This window comes from Natrix helvetica (assembly GCF_964273705.1).
Source record: "Natrix helvetica genome assembly, chromosome: 2".
Classification (NCBI taxonomy): Eukaryota; Metazoa; Chordata; class Lepidosauria; order Squamata; family Natricidae; genus Natrix; species Natrix helvetica.
Window position 1 is genome coordinate 295,495,619 of NC_138552.1, and position 18,602 is coordinate 295,514,220.

Genomic DNA, 18,602 nt, shown 5'->3' on the forward strand with positions numbered 1-18,602 from the left:
AGACAGCTGGTAAGGGAATTATGCCCTGTTTAACAGCCTTTCTTGCCATGGTTGTTAAATGATTCGATGGCGGTTGCTAAGTCAGTCACACGGTTGTTGAGTGAATTCGGCTTCCTCCCTTGGCTGGGCAGAAGCTCGCAAAAGGGGATCACGTGACCCCGGAACGCCTCGACCGTCATAAATACGAGTCACGAATGCAATATGATTATTGGATTAGAGATTAAATAGTATGGAAGGGCCAGAAGTGAAGATTCTATTGTATATATGATGAGAACAACGGCTATAATTAAGGTGTATAATATGATGTGTATTCAAAAGAAATTTGATGCAGACAGTATGCTGTTGCAGAAATGGAAACGTGATGTTATAATAAAAGAAAACGTATAATAAAAAATAATACAAATAAATAAATACGAGTCAATTTGCCAAGTCTCTGAATTAAGCTCAGGTTACTAGGAGAATGCCGCAGAGATCGTAGGCATGAAGATCGGTCATAAACCACTTTTTTCAGTGTCGTCGTAACTTTGAACGGTCACTAAATGAAGTTGTAAGCCGAGGACTACTTGTACACAAGGTTGTTTTTCCTCCTCCTTGGCGAGGGGCATCATCAGAAATTTTCTTTTTCTGCAGGAAATTTGTTTGGCTCCCGTTACACAGTCACACATAGGTTACTCCAGGTAGCTTAGAAGTATTTAAAATATCTGTAATATAATGAAAACCATTAAACCTACCTCCTTCCAGCATGGGCCACGCATGACCAATCCAAAAAGAAATCTTTTAAGTGCCAGTTAATTTAAATAATAACCAAGCAGTTTAGAGGGTTAGGATTGTAAGCTGCCCAGAGGTACGTGACCGTGAGATGGGTGGCTTGTATGTTTAACACAGGTAGTCTGTTGTGGCACACCAGTGGCCAGCAGATTCGGATAGTACAATACAATACAATAGTAGAGTTGGAAGGGACCTTGGAGGTCTTCTAGTCCAACCCCCTGCCTAGGCAGGAAACCCTATACCGTTCCAGACAAATGGCTATCCAACATCTTCTTAAAGACTTCCAGTGTTGGGGCATTCACAACTTCTGGAGACAACTTTTGTTCCACTGATTAATTGTTCTAACTGTCAGGAAATTTTCCCTCAGTTCTAAGTTGCTTCTCTCCTTGATTAGTTTCCACCCATTGCTTTTTGTCCTGTCCTCAGGTGCCTTGGAGAATAGCTTGACTCCCTCTTCTTTGTGGCAACCCCTGAGATATTGGAATAATGCTATCATGTCTCCCCTAGTCCTTCTTTCTCTTAAGCTAGACATACCCAGTTCCTGCAACCGTTCTTCATATGTTTTAGTCTCCAGTCCCCTAATCATCTTTGTTGCTCTTCTCTGCACTCTTTCTAGAGTCTCCACATCTTTTTTACATCATGGCGACCAGAACTGAATGCAAATATTCCAAGTGTGGCCTTACCAAGGCATTATAAATTGATATTAACACTTCACGTGATCTTGATTCTATCCCTCTGTTGATGCAGCCTAGAACTGTGTTGGCTTTTTTGGCAGCTGCTGCACACGGCTGGCTCATATTTAAATGGTTGTCCACTAGAACTCCCAGATCCCTTTCACAGTTACTACTGTTGAGCACGGTACCACCTATACTGTACCTGTGCATTCCGTTTTTCTTGCCTAAATGTAGAACCTTACTCTTTTCACCATTGAATTTCATTTTATTAGATAGTGCCCAATGTTCAAGTTTGTCAAGATCCTTCTGTATCTTAAGCCTATCTTCTGGAGTGTTGGCTATTCCTGCCAGCTTGGTGTCATCTGCAAATTTGATGAATTCCCCATTTATTCCCTCATCCAAATCATTGATGAAGATGTTGAAGAGTACTGGGCCTAAAACAGAGCCTTGGGGTACTCCACTGCATACTTCCCTCCATGTAGATGCAGTTCCATTGAGGACTACACGTTGAGTGCGGTTGGTCAGCCAGTTACCAATCCATCTGGTGGTGATGCTGTCTAGTGAGGAGGTTGGGGAGGAACGTGGGCCAGTCCTGGAGTCTGGGGAAGGCTCTGATGGGGGCTCTGTGTCGGAGGCAGAGAGGGGGCCAGGGCCGTCGGAGCTGCCTTCAGAGTTGGAGATCAGTGAGGCAGAAGAACAGCTGGAGCCTGTTCCCAGTGTGCGCATGCGCAGAGCTGCCAGAGGAAGGGAAGGAGCTAAAGAACAGGGGTCGATTTGGGAGTGAGGCCACAGGTGGACGATGAATGGCCCCTCCCAGGGGAAATCAAAGAGGAGCAAAAGGGGAGTGGAGTTTGGAGGAGGCAATTAGTTCGCATCATTGGTTCGTGACTCTCCAAGACTCCTGGCCAAGCCTTGCAGCTCTTGGCCTGGCAGCTCTCCAAGCCAGAGAAGGTCTGTGACTGTAAATCCTCCCTTGAAAGACTTTGCTGGATGTGAATGAACAGAATCCACAGTCAATTAATAAAAGGTTTTTTTGTCGAAACAAGGAGTTTGCTTCAGGCTCTTGGGAAGCCTCAGTCAGAACAGTAGTCCTCGACTTACGACAGTTCTTTTAGCGACCGTTCAAAGTTACAACGTCACTGAAAAAAATGACATAGAGCTCCCAGGATTTAGAACAGTGTTTCGCAGCATAGCTGACGGGGGAATTCTGGGAGTTGAAGTCAACATATTTTAAAGTGGTCGGGAAACACTGCTTTAGAAAATGCGTCCATTTACAGATAGTCTTCAATTTACAACTGTTCATTTAATAATTGTTCATTTAATGACCAGAGGCAGGCCAGATGTTCCTGGAGAAGGTGGACCCAGGCTGTCATGTTCTTTCTCATCCTTTCGGTCTTGAGGAATATGCCTCTCTCTGCCCCCACAATTCGGGTGAAATGCTACTGGTTCGGGCTGATTCGCCCGAAGAGGTAGTAAAAATGCTACTGGTTCACCCAAACCATTAATTTAAAAATGCTAAAAAAGTGCTGAAATGAACAGGATGACCATAGAATTAAAAGAAAGAGAAGAGACGGGCTATTATAAACACATGGAGTAAATTGTACAAGTGGCTAGAGAATAGCAGCCAAAACAAGAAATAAAAGTTTTAAAAACTATGGATTATGCTATGGAGAAAAATGGTACATATGAAAAATTTGCTGATATGCACTATACTATTATATTGTAATATAATTATTACACTATTATTAGAATTGTTAAGAACTACAAGAAGGCAATAATTGAATGGTAAACTAAAAAACCAGAATTTACATGTTGATATGGGAAGCTGTAAAAATTATATGGTTACGCGGTTTGTGTTTTTACCTGTTTTGTATTTGTTTTTGTATTTTCCTTTGTGTTTGTGGTTTTTAAAATTGAAAACGTTCAATAAAAACTTTTTTTTAAAAAATGCTAAAAAAGTTTGACAATCAGCTGTGCCGCGTGATTGCCGGAACTTTTTAAAAACTTTTTAAAATCATTTTTTAACTACCGGGAGATCCGGAAGTTAAAAAATGCTAAAAAAGTAAAAGAAAAGTTCCGATGATCATCCCAATCGCTGGAACTTTTTGTTTATTTTTTTTTAGCATTTTTTAACTACCGGGAAAACTGGTAGTTAAAAAATGTTAAAAAGTTTTTTAAAAGTTCCGAGGACCAGCTGTTTGACAATCAGCTGTGCCACGTGATTGCGGGAACTTTTTTTTTAGTATTTGTTAAATATCGGGAGTATTGGTAGTTAAAAAATGCTAAAGAATTTTTTTTTAAAAGCCAGTTGGCCACGCCCACCCAGTCACATGACCCCCTGTCATGCCCACCAAGCCCCCTCCCCAAGAACTGGCAGGGATAATTTTTGCATTTCACCACTGCCCCACAGCTTAGTTAGTTTAGTTTAGTTTATTAAATTTATAAACCGCCCCCTCTCCCCGAAGGGACTCGGGGCGGTGTACAGACAATAAATATATACTAGACAACAAAACACAAAGCCCCAGACAAAACAACTTTAGCACACAGTCTGTACAGTAACTATAAACTAATAATTAAAACCAATTTAAAAAATTAAAATACCCCAAAATTTAAAAATTTAAAATGCCATCCAGGAAGGTCAGGATTAGATTATACTTATACCTATCATTGCAATTGGGCCAGGCCAGCTAATTGGAACAAGTGGGTCTTGAGTTTCTTACGGAAGGAGCGGAGATCAACAGTAGTTCTAATATCGGGGGGGAGGTCGTTCCAGAGGAATGGGCCCATCACAGAGAAGGCCCTACTCCTGGGCACCGCCCGCCCGCATTGCTTAGCGGATGGTACCCGGAGGAGTCCCTCTCTGTGTGAGCGGATTGATCGCAGGGATGTGTGGGGTAGGATGCGATCCCGCAGATAACTAGGTCCTGAGCCATGGAGCGCTTTAAAGGTGATAATCAACACCTTGAAACACACCCGAAAAGCCACAGGCAGCCAGTGCAGCTCGCGCAGGAGCGGTGTTACATGGGAGTACCTAGTACTCCCCATAATTGTCCGCGCGGCTGCATTCTGGACCAGCTGTAGCCTTCGGGTGCATCTCAAGGGGAGCCCCATGTAGAGAGCGTTGCAGTAATCAAGGCGGGAAGTCACCAGGGCATGAGTGACAGCAACTCCTTTCCTTCCTTTCCTTCGTAGGAATTTGCGGTCCCAGATTTCCGTACCTCCCACTTGGAAGTCAGCCAGGGTAGCCAACTTCTGCAGCAACAGCTCCGCCGTCGCCCCTCTTTGCTCTCCGAATTTCATCCTGGCTCGGACCGGTAAGCGTTGGCGGTTTTCTCTGCGAGTGTGGGTGTTTTTTTCCTTTTGCAACCTGGGAAGACCTTCAGAAGAGCTCCCAGCCTGTTCTCCAGTGGTGGGATACGACGGCGTACCGGTGCCTGCTGGGAGCACCAGGTACCATTCCGGTACGGTGCTCCGGAGGGCTCACCCACCTGCTCGTTCTCCTTACCGCTATTTGAGCCGATCGAGGCATTTGCGCATGTGCACAGAGCGTATGGCACCTGTGCGACACTCCGCCAAGCAGCTGGAGCATCGGCAGTAGGTACACCCGTTGCACCGTACTGGTGCAATGACCAAGCTCTGAGAGCCCAAAAGATCTAATAAAATGAAATTCAATGGTGAAAAGAGTCAGGTTCTACATTTAGGCAACAAAACCGAAATGCACAGGTACAGTATAGGTGCTACCTTGCTCAGTAGTAGTAACTGTGAGAGGGATCTTGGAGTCCTAGTGGACAACCATTTAAATAGGAGCCAGACGTGTGCAGCAGCTGCCAAAAAAGCCAACACAGTTCTAGGCTGCATCAACAGAGGGATAGAATCAAGATCACGTGAAGTGTTAATACCACTTTATAAGGCCTTGGTAAGGCCACACTTGGAATACTGCATTCAGTTCTGGTCGCCACGATGTAGAAAAGATGCTGTGACTCTAGAAAGAGTGCAGAGAAGAGCAACAAAGAGGATTAGTGGACTGGAGACTAAAACATATGAAGAACGGTTGCAGGAACTGGGTATGTCTAGCTTAAGAGAAAGAAGGACTAGGGGAGACATGATAGCATTATTCCAATATCTCAGGGGTTGCCACAAAGAAGAGGGAGTCAAGCTATTCTCCAAGGCACCTGAGGACAGAACAAGAAGCAATGGGTGGAAACTAATCAAGGAGAGAAGCAACCTAGAACTGAGGAGAAACTTCCTGACAGTGAGAACAATTAATCAGTGGAACAGAAGTTGCCTCCAGAAGTTGTGAATGCCCCAACACTGGAAGTCTTTAAGAAGATGTTGGATAGCCATTTGTCTGAAACGGTATAGGGTTTCCTGCCTAGGCAAGGGGTTGGACTAGAAGACCTCCAAGGTCCCTTCCAACTCTGCTATTGTATTGTATTGTATTGTATCCCAGGGTTGACCCTGAGCTACAAAGATTCTCTTCTACCTGTTCCATATATTTTTTGCTTAACTTTTCTTGGGCTGATTGAGGGAGACCTCGGAGCTCTGGCTGATTTTTTTCTCAGCTCCCCGCTTCTCTTCTTCCTCACCCTCCCATCTTCGCCTTCCTCTTCTTCCTCCAGGCCTCAGGAGAGGAGATCGGGGTACGAGTCCCAGTTCCACGCTGGCCCTTCCCAAGCCGATCATGACACGCTGGACTCCAAGCGGCCGCGCCTGGACCAGGTGTCCGATTCCCATTACCAGCGGCTCAACGCCACCGCGGTCCTGCCTTTGGCCCACCAACTCCAGGAAGGGCTGCGCTCATCGGACCTGAAGAAGGTAAAGTAGACCCTGGGGAGAGGGGTGGGTGGGTTGGCTTTTCGGGCAGCCAATCCATGGATAATACAGAGAGTCCTCAACTTACGACTGGTATTGGTCTTCTTAAAGACTTCCAGTGTTGGGGTATTCACAACTTCTGGAGGCAACTTCTGTTCCAAATTTATACAAATAATAATTTGTATAAATATATATTAGATTGATGATACTAAGAATGGAAAAAAAACATGGAATTGAAAATTATTAGAGAATGTTATTAATGTTAAAATAATAGAATGATTTAGAATAGGATACAAAAAAATTCCTTTGTTATTGGATATATTGAAGATGATATAATGAATCATCATCATATAAATGGATACATATTTAGAATACCTTGTTTCAAATGGTGAAGAGGGAGCCAAGCTATTTTCCAAGGCACCTGAAGGCTGGACAAGAAGCAATGGATGGAAACTAATCAAGGAGAGAAGCAACTTAGAGCTGAGAAGAAATTTCCTGACAGGAGAATTAACCAGTGGAACAGAAGTTGCCTCCAGAAGTTGTGAATGCCCCAACACTGGAAGTCTTTAAGAAGATGTTGGATAGCCATCTGTCTGAAATGGTATAGGGTTTCCTGCCTAGGCAGGGGGTTGGACTAGAAGACCTCCAAGGTCCCTTCCAACTCTACTATTGTATTGTATAAACAAATGAAGTACAATAATGATGTATACAAAGATACTTGAGTGACAAGAAGTGGTTTTTGATAGAGCTCAAGTGATGGACTATGGAAAGGATGGAGAAAGATTTTATAGCCAAGCGACACGCTGTATGTAGTTGAAGAAGTTTTTTATATGTTTTGCGTGTTTGAAAATAAAAGTTTTATTAAAAAAAAACCAGAAGGGATCTTCCGGTTCCGGCGGCGGCGGCGACGGGCAGCTCTTTGCCCGCTCCGGCTCCCCGGTGGGCTTCCCCACTCCTTGGGGGGCACAGGACACCCCGCAGAGGGGTCCTGCCGGAGGGGCGGCATCGCGGAGGTCTCCTGCAGCCTCGCGCCTCGCTACAAGCCGACTGGAGAATGCTACAATTGAAGGAAGCAGCTGCGGTGCGGTGAGGTTGCCTCTCTCTTCATCCCCTACTTTGCATGAAGATTTGATTCAGCTTTTAAAACTTTAAAACAACTTTCGGAGCATTTTGGAGGTGCGGCTGGAGGGAGGGGGGTTTTCCCCCCCCCCTTGGACAAGCGGCAAGAAACAATTTTGCTCTCAGCCCCCGGGGAAGGAGGAGGGGGGAGAGCCAACGAATGAAGCCTCACTTAGGCTGAGATGATTTTCTTTTCAATTTAATTTTACATATTACAATGATTTGAGGACTTTTGGAACTTTTTAAAACTTTGTTACGCCTCTGTGCCCAAAACTGGCAGGGCAAGATGGCACACTTCCGTTGTCTTTATGAACTCTGAAACCTGACTCCACCTTTAAAATTCAGGCTTCCGGTCTTTGTCTCCGTGTCTCCCAGAGGAACCTCTTGTGGATTGGTATTTTTTTAACCTTCTAGGGGAAATTTTCTATCTATTGCCAGACTTATTGGAGAGATTCTCTTCTGCCTGGTTATTCTGCTCCCGGATTCACCTGGCTACCCTTCTTTTCTAATTGCTTACTTCATATTTGGACTGAACTTTTAACGTTATAAAGGATGGCATCTAAAAGACCCCCTCCTGGAAAACCTGGCTTTGCCACTTCTGCTCCAACATCCGCAACATCCAGTCCAGCCACACAGTCAAAGATAACAGAACTGATGCAACATAAGACTACAGAGATGGACTTTCAACAAATGCTTCAACAAATTCTACAGGGCCAGGAGGAAATCAAGAAACAGTTAAGGGAAATGAAAGATGAAATTAAAGAAAATCAAGCCCAAATATATAAGAACTCACAAAGACTGAATCTTGTGGAAGGGGGGGTGGAGGAGGTGAGGGGGGTGGTGGAAGCTGTGCAGAAAGGGAACAAAGATCTTGACATCCAACAGATGAAATTAGAATTTGAGAGAATGTCCTATTATCTTAGATTTCAAAATGTTATAGAAGAAGATGGGGAAAATATAAGGGACATCATGACAAACATTCTGGCTGACTATACACACAAAGAAAAACAACAGATGGGGTGGGATATAGATCTGGTTTATAGAGTGAACTCAGCTTATGCTAGAACACACAATTTACCCAGGGAGGTTCATATTAAATTCCTTAGAAAAACCACAAGAGATGAAATTCTGGGTGTACAAAGGGGGCAAGCATTGACATATCATGATATGGAGATAACCATTCTGAAGCAGATCCCTAAGAAGATTAGAGAAAAAAGAAAAAATTATTCGCAATTAGCGAATAAATTATACCAGAAAGGGGTGTGGTTTAGATGGTTGATGCCTGAAGGTATGCTGATATTCTGGGAGGAGACAAGAATCAGAATTAATTCACCCATAGAGGCGCAGGCCTTTATGGAAAAAAATAAAACACTCCTAGAGAAACCACCAGACACTACAACGGACACGCAGGACACGGGAGGGGCCAGAGCTCTGCCAGTGGAGGGAGATGGGGCAATAGCAAGAAGACTCAGATCACAGAAATAAATATGAAAATCATATTATTATAAATTGACCGAAAGTGAAAATGGAATTATATTTGGATTTTATATTGTAATGTTTAATTTGATTGAATTTAATAATAGAACTAATATGCTGATTATAATCAATTATATACTAATGCATTATATATAAATGTACGCTATGGGTATGGAGGGAGGGGGGCCTCACACACTTTGCAACTGCCAAAATTTGTATACCTGTCCATTTACCCTTTTCCCTATAAATTTTGAAAAACCAATAAAATTTTATTACAAAGAAAAAAAAACCAGAAGACAGTCATTTCTCCAGAATGGTATAGGCCTGTGATGATGAACCTATGGTACATGTGCCACATGTGGCACACAAAGCCCTTCCTACCGGCATGCCAGCCTTTGCTCCAGTCCACCTCCACCCTGCATGCGCTTGTGCCTCCTGGCCACCAGCTGGTCTTCAGGTCTCTGCTGTGCATGCACGGGGATGGGACGCATGTGGGGGATGCGCAGCACATGGGGCATGTGCCGAAGGTGCTCGCATTGCATTTTGGGGGTTCACACATGTGCATGTGCCCCCTCCACACCCCATTTTGGGCCTGGAAGGCCGTCTGCACGTGCAGTCAGGAGAGGCACAGCCTCACCGCTGTCATCGTGAAAAGAAAAAAAAAATGTAAAAGTAAAAAGGCGAGAGCCGAGGTCAGGCTGAGCTAGTTGCTGCCTCACCGTGGATGACTCTGCTTAACTGTTTAAAAAAGCCTCTAAAAAAGTGCCCTCTCCTATGAGGCAGGAGAACTGCATGCCTCATCTAGTCTGATCTAGTCATTTTATGATCATCTAGTCATTTTATGATCACTCGAGCAGAGTTAAGCAAGGTTTAAAAGCCTAAAAATTCCTGACGTAGGTGAGGCACGCAGTTCTCCTGCCTCATAGTAGAGGGCGCTCGTTTGGGTGGGGCTTCTTCAGAGGACCCGAGGCAAGAGCAGACTTGAAATCCTCTCTGAAAGAGCTGGAAAAGGTACGTGTAGGTCGGAGGGAGGGGAAGGAATTCAAACTTCAAACTTCAAAGTGTAGTTTGATTGCAGGCAGAGCCATGTTGCCTTTTCAAACCTGTAATCAGTGAAGCTGGGCTGGATCCTTCCGGGGCTGGGGGAAAGTGTGTGTAATCCAATCCAACTTCTGTGTGTTTGTGTGTGTGTGTGTGTTTGAGAGAGGGGGGAGGGAGGGAGAGAGGGAGGAAGGAGGGGAAGGGAGAAGAAAATGAAAAAAGAAAGAAGGAATCTTCTTTCGCAAGGGAGAAAAACAAATGCTGTCGCTTTAAATCGGAACTGAGCATGCCTGGCTGTGGAATTCTGGGAGTTGAAGTCCACAAGTCTAAAAATATTTGAAGCCCACCACTGGGCCGGTGCCTCACCAGCCATAAACCTCACCGCACGTCACTGGCCTGCACCAACCTGGGAGCCAAATCTTGGGGGGCGGGGCAGGGTGCATGCCTGGGGTGCGCTCGCATTGCATTTTGGGGGTTCACACCTTCCAACTCTATTCTGACTTAAACTCCCAGAATTCCCCAGCCACAGACATTCCACCCCCCCCTTACTGAGAATTGTGGGATTGGGAGACTCTTAATATTTGCTGGGCGACTTCAGGTCAAGTTGGAAAGTCCCAGCCGCTGGGGATTAATGTTTAACTTGTGTTTTCCGAGCAAAGGTTGGGAAGGTGGCAGGGCTGGTTTTTGTCCTTTGTTGACACCTGGCTTCACTTTCCGGCCCGTTGCCCGTTCTTCCTGCTCTTATCTGCGCCTGGGGCTGCTTTTGGAGAGCCAGCTCTCTGGATGTGGGCGTGTGGCCTGGACGGGCATTGTAATAATAAAGAAGCTTGCCAATGGGCATCAGAGCTAAGCTTGGAGAGTCAGTTGGGTCTAGTGAAGTCATGGCGAACGTTTCCGGCACCAAGTGCCCAAACTGGGAGCACTGAAAACCTGAAGGTCAGCTGGCTGGCGCATGCCTGATTTTTGGCTATTTTTCAGGCCGTTTTCAGGCTGTTTTTGAGGCTGTTTTTGGTCCCAAATGGCTGAAAAATGGCCAAAAAAGACCTGAAAATGGCCCGGAAAACGGCCTGATTTTGGGGCATTTTTCAGGCTGTTTTCCAGCATTCCAGCAGAAGAGCGGCTGGCAACTGTGCGCATGCCCACAGAGAAGGCTCTGCATGCCACCTTTGGCCTGAGCACCATAGGTTCGCCATCACAGGTCTAGTGGTTAAGGCCTCAGGGTAGAGACTGGGAGACAGTGAATTCTAGTCCCACCTTAGGCATGAAAGCCATTTGGATGGCTTCGGGTCAATCACCAGGAGACAATGAGTTCTAGTCCCATCTTAGTCATGAAAGCTGGTTGGGAGACTTTGGACCAATCACCAGGAGATGGTGAGTTCTAGTCCTGCCTTAGGCCTGAAAGCCATCTGGGTGACCTTGGGCCAATTACTCCATCCAATCCATGTTAAAGGATTGTTGTGGTGAAAATCGGAGGAGGAAGTAGGAAGCTGGCAGGAATAGCCAACACTCCAGAAGACAGGCTTAAGATACAGAAGGATCTTGACAAACTTGAACATTGGGCACTATCTAATAAAATGAAATTCAATGGTGAAAAGAGTAAGGTTCTACATTTAGGCAGCAAAAATGGAATGCACAGGTACAGTATAGGTGATACCTTACTCAGTAGTAGTAACTGTGAAAGGGATCTTGGAGTCCTAGTGGACAACCATTTAAATAGGAGCCAGCCGTGTGCAGCAGCTGCCAAAAAAGCCAACACAGTCCTAGGCTGCATCAACAGAGGGAGAGAATCAAGATCACGTGAAGTAGCCTCCCACCATCCAGTACGATCCCACAGAGTTGGCCTCCTCAGGGTGCCGTCGGCCAGACAGTGTTGGCTGGTGACCCCCGGGGGGAGAGCCTTCTCTGTGGGAGCACCTTCCCTCTGGAATGAGCTGCCCCCGGAGCTTCGCATAATCCCCGACCTCCGGTCCTTCCGACGCGCCCTAAAAAGTTGGCTTTTCCAGCAAGCCGGCCTGGCCTGTTAATTTTAACTCATTTTTAAATGTATTGTCCTATAAATTCGGTTTTTTGGGGGGCGGGATATGTATTTAATCACTTTTTAACTTTTGGGATGTGTGTTTTTTAATGTTGTATACCGCCCTGAGTCCTTTTGGAGAAGGGCGGCATATAAATCCAATAAAAACAAACAAACAAACAAACAAACAAGGGTTAATAATAATAATAATAATAATAATAATTTTATTTGTTAGCCGCAACCCTCTCCCGAAGGACTCGGGGCGGTGTACAATCAAAACAAATAAAATACAGATAAAGACAAACATACATACATAAGAACAAAGACATATACATGTGCATGTGCATGGAGGAGGTAGACTACTGAGTGAGCACAATTAAAAAACACAATTTAAAATCCCATTGAATAAAATTACCGAATTAAAAAACCCGTCAGGAGCATTATGAAATTATGGTTGAGGCTTACAAGGCTTTGGTAAGGCCACACTTGGAATACGGCATCCAGTTTTGGTCTCCACAATGTAGAAAAGATGTGGAGACTCTAGAAAGAGTGCAGAGAAGAGCAACAAAGAGGATGAGGGGACTGGAGACTAAAACATATGAAGAACGGTTGCAGGAACTGGGTATGTTTAGCTTAAGAGAAAGAAGGACTAGGGGAGACATGATAGCAGTCTTCCAATATCTCAGGGGTTGCCACAAAGAAGAGGGAGTCAAAGTATTCTCCAAGGCACCTGAGAGTAGAACAAGAAGCAATGGGTGGAAACTAATCAAGGAGAGAAGCAACTTAGAACTGAGGAGAAACTTCCTGACAGTCAGAACAATTAATCAGTGGAACAGAAGTTGCCTCCAGAAGTTGTGAATGCCCCAACACTGGAAGTCTTTAAGAAGATGTTGGATAGCCATTTGCCTGAAACGGTATAGGGTTTCCTGCCTAGGCAGGGAGTTGGACTAGAAGACCTCCAAGGACCCTTCCAACTCTGCTATGGTATTGTATAGGTATTGCACATGTTCACTATCCTATAATTACTTCTTAAAAAAGGGACAAAAATGGATGAAATAAAAATAAATATACCTTTTTTGGAAAAACAGATAGTCCTCAATTTACAGTTCATTTAGTGACTGTTCAATCTTACAATGGTGCTGTCTATGGAGATAGTCCGTCATCCAGGTCATATTTATCCCAAAGGTGTTTTTTCCAACTGGACTTTCTTGTTTTTGTTTTTTGGAAGACATTTCACTTCTCATCCAAGAAGCTTCTTCAGCTCTGACCGGATGGTGGGGAATGGAAGGGCTTATACTTCTTGCAGACAGCTGGTCCTTTGCATCCCTTTAGAGGGTCGTTGAGGCCACTTGGAGATTTACCTGTGTCCTCAGGGTCACCTGGGTGGTGCAAATGGACGTCGAGCCTTCTTGGATTGCTGAAAGGACCGTGTTGTAGACTGGAGATAGATGGTGTCATCACCTCAATTTGACTGGAGATAGATGGTGTCATCACCTCAATTTGGACACAGGTGGCCTCTTGGACCCCTCGTTCAAACCAGCCGTCCTCTCTGTCCAAAAGGTGGACTTTGCTGTCTTCAAAAGAGCCGCCTTTGTCTCTCAAACGCAGATGGAAGTGCTGAGTCTAGTCCTGATGCGCTTGTTCTCCTAGGTTGCGCCATGCGTTTGCGAAGTGGCTGTCTTTGTTTCCCCCATCTTCACAGGTCTCCCTGCATTGGACTGCCTGTACCACGTTGCTCAGTTTTCGTCTCGGGTGTTTTATCCTCGGGGCGGACAGTTTATCTTTGGTTGTGGTCGTAAGTCAAGGAGAACCTGTAATGTTTTATAGCTGGAATTTCTCTGTCATCAGCATCAGCATTAGCATTAGAACACAGAGTTCACCCCACTTAACGTCAATCTCTCTCTCTCTCTCTCTCTGTCCCTCCCTCCCTCTCTCCCTCCTTCCCCCCTCTCTTCCCGTCTCCCAACTTTCTTCCCTTCCCCCTCCCTCCCTCCCTCCCTCCCTCTGCCTTTCCCTCCCTCTCCCTCCCTCTCTTCCCCCTCCCTCCCTCTCCCCCTCTCTTCTCATCTCCCAACTTTCTCCCCCTCTTCCTCCCTCCCTCCCTTTCCCCCTCTCTCCCTGTCTCTCCCTCCCCCTCTCTCCCCTATCTCTCTATCTCCCCCTCTCTCTCCCTTCCTCCCTCTCTCCTTTTCCCTCCCTCTCTTCCTCTCTCCCTCCTTCTCTCCCTCTCCCTCCCTCTCTCTCCCTGTCTCCCAATTTTCTCCCCCTATCCCTCCCTCCTCTCCCCTCTCCCTCTCTCCCCCTTCCTTCCTCTCCCTTTCCCTCCCTCTCTTTCTCTTCCTCTCTCCCTCTCCCTGTCTCTCCCTCCCTCTTCCTCCCACCCTCTCTCTCCCCAATCTCCCTCTCCCTCCCTCTCTTCTTCCCTCCCTCTCCCTCCCTCCCCCTCCCTCTCTCTTTCCAAACGGCAGGAGCCAGTCTTCGGAGGCAAGCATGAAGGCCCTCCGTCACCCATGTCGAGTCAGTCGTGCGGAGAGGACCAGAACGCCTCTCCCTCCAAGCTGTCGAAGGAAGAGCTCATCCAGAGCATGGACCGTGTCGACCGGGAGATCGCCAAAGTGGAGCAGCAGATCCTCAAACTGAGGAAAAAGCAGGTCAGCCATTTGTGGAGAGCAGGAGCCTTGGATTTGACAGAGCTAAGAAAACCGACAGGGATGCCCAACTCATTCCCGTTGACTCATTCCGGATGGCTGCACAAAGATGGAAATCCCAGCACAGCTGCTCCCACCAGATGGGCCTCCTTAAGGGAGGAGACCCATAGCGTCCTCTTTCCAATTTTATCTCTGCAGGGATGATGTTCCACCACGGAGAAGGCCCTTCTTCTTGGTCCCCCCAGATGGACCTCCTTAAGAAAGCAGACCCATAACATCTCATTTCTAATCTTATTTCTTCAGGGATGCTGTCCTATAGGGAGGGAGCCACCATGGAGAAGGTCCTTCCACTTGGTCCCATTAGATGGACCTCCTTAAGAGAGGAGATCCATAATATCTTATTTCCACAGGGCCACCATGGAGAAGGCCTTCCCTCTTGGTCCCTCCAGGGGACCTCATTAATAAGGGAGATCCATAACATATTTCCAATTTATCTCTGTGGGGATGATCTTCCACAGGAAGGGAGCCACCATAGAGAAGGTCCTTCCACTTGGTCCCATTAGATGGACCTCCTTAAGAGAGGAGATCCATAATATCTTATTTCCACAGGGCCACCATGGAGAAGGCCTTCCCTCTTGGTCCCTCCAGGGGACCTCATTAATAAGGGAGATCCATAACATATTTCCAATTTATCTCTGTGGGGATGATCTTCCACAGGAAGGGAGCCACCATAGAGAAGGTCCTTCCACTTGGTCCCATTAGATGGACCTCCTTAAGAGAGGAGACCCATAACATCTCATTTCTAATCTTATTTCTTCAGGGATGCTGTCCTATAGGGAGGGAGCCACCATGGAGAAGGTCCTTCCACTTGGTCCCATTAGATGGACCTCCTTAAGAGAGGAGACCCATAATATCTTATTTCCAACCTTTGCATGGATGATGTTCTACAGGAATGGAGCCACCATGCAGAAGGGCCCCCCTCTTCATCCCACCAGGTCCCACCAGACCCCCTTAAGAGAGGAGATCCATAATATCTTATTTCCAATCTTATTTCCACAGGGAGGGAGCCACCACAAAGAAGGCTCTTCTTCCTGGTCCCACCAGATGGACCTCCTTACGAGAGGACACCCATAACGTCTCATTTCTCACTAGCCGATAACCCGGTGTTGCCCGAGTATTTATTTATAGGGGGGAAATGTCCAGAGAAACATGATTTCTAACGTTGGATTTTCCCCCTTACCAGAGGGAGCCCCCTTGTGGAGTACTATGAAGCAGTTACCATGGCAACTCCACTGAGCTGTACAGTAGAAGCCATTTTATGGCAGTACAGTAGAATCCATTTAAGGCACAACAGGCTGTCTCCTAACAGAACCCACATCCCTAGGTGTGTCTTACACCCACATAATTTGTTAGGAAAGAATGTTTGTAGGTCAGAGTTGAACAGTGGGGTCCTTGGTGCTCTCTAAATTTGGTGGTTTTCTTGGAGACGTTTCATGACCCAACTAGGTAATGTCATCAGGGATAGAATGGAGGGGGGTGGGGTTTGCAGGGAGGAGGAGGACGACTGTGGGGTCCCTGGTGCTCTCCGAGGTTGGTGGTTTTCTTGCAGATGCTTCATGACCCAACTGGGTAACATCATCAGTGCTAGAAGGTGTGTTTGTCCTTGATGAGGCTGTTCACTCTTTGTTTATCTGAGTTGGCGGTTCCTTTGTGATATTGTTTATTACTCGCTTGTCAATCTGGGATTAATCTGGGTGTTAATCTCTGTTTATTGGGGCTTTGATTGCTGGCAAGGAGGAGGTGGTGTGGCCTCGGAGCTTTTTGATCCTGTCTGTAGATGGCTGATTTGTTGCAGGGCCTCCAGGAATTTTCTAGCAATTTTGGATTTAGCTTGGTCTAGGAAGCTCAATAGTTTCCCAGCTGAATGTCTTCTCTTTCCTACATTTTGTCTCTTTTAACCTGATAACTGAAAGAGTTAGGATAGGATAGGATAGGATAAGAAATAGAATAGAATAGAATAGAATAAGAAATAGAAACAGAATAGGAATAGAATAGAATAAGAAATAGAAATAGAATAGAATAAGAAATAGGAACAGAATAGGAACAGAATAGGAATAGAATAGAATAAGAAATAGAAATAGAATAGAATAAGGAATAGAATAGAATAAGAAATAGAATAGAATAAGAAGTAGAAACAGAATAGGAATAGAATAAGAAGTAGAAACAGAATAGGAATACAATAGAATAGAATAAGAAATAGAAATAGAAACGAATAAGAAATAGAAACAGAATAGGAATAGAATAGAATAAGAAATAGAATAAGAAGTAGAAACAGAATAGGAATAGAATAGAATAAGAAATGGAATAGAATAAGAAATAAAAACAGAATAGGAATAGGAATAGAACAGAATAAGAAATAGAATAGTATAAGAAATAGAAACAGAATAGGAATAGAATAGAATAAGAAATAGAAACAATGTGAATAGGAATAGAATAATAAATAGAATAGAATAAGAAATAGAAATAGGAATAGAAATAGGAATGGAATAGAATAATAAATAGAATAGAATAATAAATAGAATAGAATAATAAATAGAATAGAATAATAAATAGAATAGAATAATAAATAGAAACAATATGAATAGAATAGAATAAGAAATAAAAACAGAATAGGAATAGGAATAGAATAGAATAAGAAATAGAAATAGAATAAGGAATAGAAATAAGAATAGAATAAGAATCAGAATAGAATTAGAGTAGAATGCAAATTGAATTAGAATAGAATTAAAATAGAATGGAACAAGAATTAAATGGAATAGAATACTAATACTATATTTGGCGAAATGTGATTAGACACACAAGGAGTTTGTCTCTGGTGCAGAAGCTCTCTGGGTACTTGCAAAGCAACAGAGTAATCATCATCATAAGAGTGATACCAAAAAGGGAGTAGTAAGAGGAGGTGAGCAGGATAATAATACCCTAATACCACAGTTGTACAACCTGGAGGAATACATTTAGACCGAAGGCAATGCCCTGGGAATTAGGTGTTCAGCAGAGCAATTGCACAAAGGAAAAAAAACCACCATCCCTCCGTCTAGTTGTTTTGGCACGTCCCACCCTACAAAGGGGCCCCGGGCGGAAGATTATAATGTCCAGGATGTGGGGGGGGGGGTCTGCAGTTGTTTCCTCAGCCCTCCTTCCGACACCCCCAAGTATATACAGCTCATCTACGGAAGGCAGACTGGTTGCAGCTGTATTTTTCCGGCGGTCTTAAGTCCGTACTAATACTGCGATGTTTGCAACGACCGGCCCATCCCTCTCCTGAACTCTCCAAGGCAGCATCTGGCCAGTCCAGATGTTCGCCTTATCTCTGACTTCAGTGCCTACGCGGGTCCAGCTGACGTTCCTCTCTCCCCCCTCCCTCTTGTCTCTTAGCAACAGCTGGAGGAAGAAGCAGCCAAACCGCCTGAACCGGAGAAGCCCGTGTCGCCTCCCCCGGTGGAGCAGAAGCACCGCAGCGTCGTCCAGATCATCTACGATGAGAATCGGGTAACGCTGCCCCCCTAACGCCGGTCTTGGCGCTTGGCTTAATCTTGCGGAGAACTTGGCATGGGTGGAGGGAGAGCCTCGTTTGGTCTTGGGGTCAGGTTTTCCCACGCACGCGCGCACCCCGGACTCTCTCAATGGGTTCTCGCACTCCCCCACCTACCCACCCCTGTGGGACTCATTCAAACTCTTGCGATTGCTGGAGCCGCGGGGTTGTGTTTTCTTGTTGCGCGATGTTGCGGAAAAAGTGAGATTTCTCCTGGCCTTGATTGATTGATTGAAATGGCCTGGGGTCTCCTGCTTGAGCAGGGGGGGGGGGGGGGCTGGACAAGAAGACCTCCAAGACCCCTTCCAGCTCTATTATGATTGATTGATTGATTGATTGAAATGGTCTGGGGTCTCCTGCTTGAGTGGGAGGCTGGACTAGAAGACCTCCAAGGTCCCTTCCAAATCTGTTATTCTATTATTCTATGGATGGATGGAAGGATGGGAAGGAGGAAGGGT

General features: G+C 45.3%; 1 protein-coding gene across 1 annotated transcript in view; it reads left to right on the forward strand.

Annotated features, from left to right (window-relative positions):
• Nucleotides 1–18,602, forward strand: part of NCOR1 (nuclear receptor corepressor 1) — a 140,663-nt gene that overhangs the window by 15,523 nt on the left and 106,538 nt on the right. The window contains exons 3-6 of the mRNA XM_081940448.1: nt 4,635–4,756; nt 6,062–6,257; nt 14,373–14,555; nt 17,988–18,101. Of these exons, the coding sequence (XP_081796574.1) occupies nt 4,635–4,756; nt 6,062–6,257; nt 14,373–14,555; nt 17,988–18,101 (615 nt within the window). The remainder of the gene's footprint in view (nt 1–4,634; nt 4,757–6,061; nt 6,258–14,372; nt 14,556–17,987; nt 18,102–18,602) is intronic.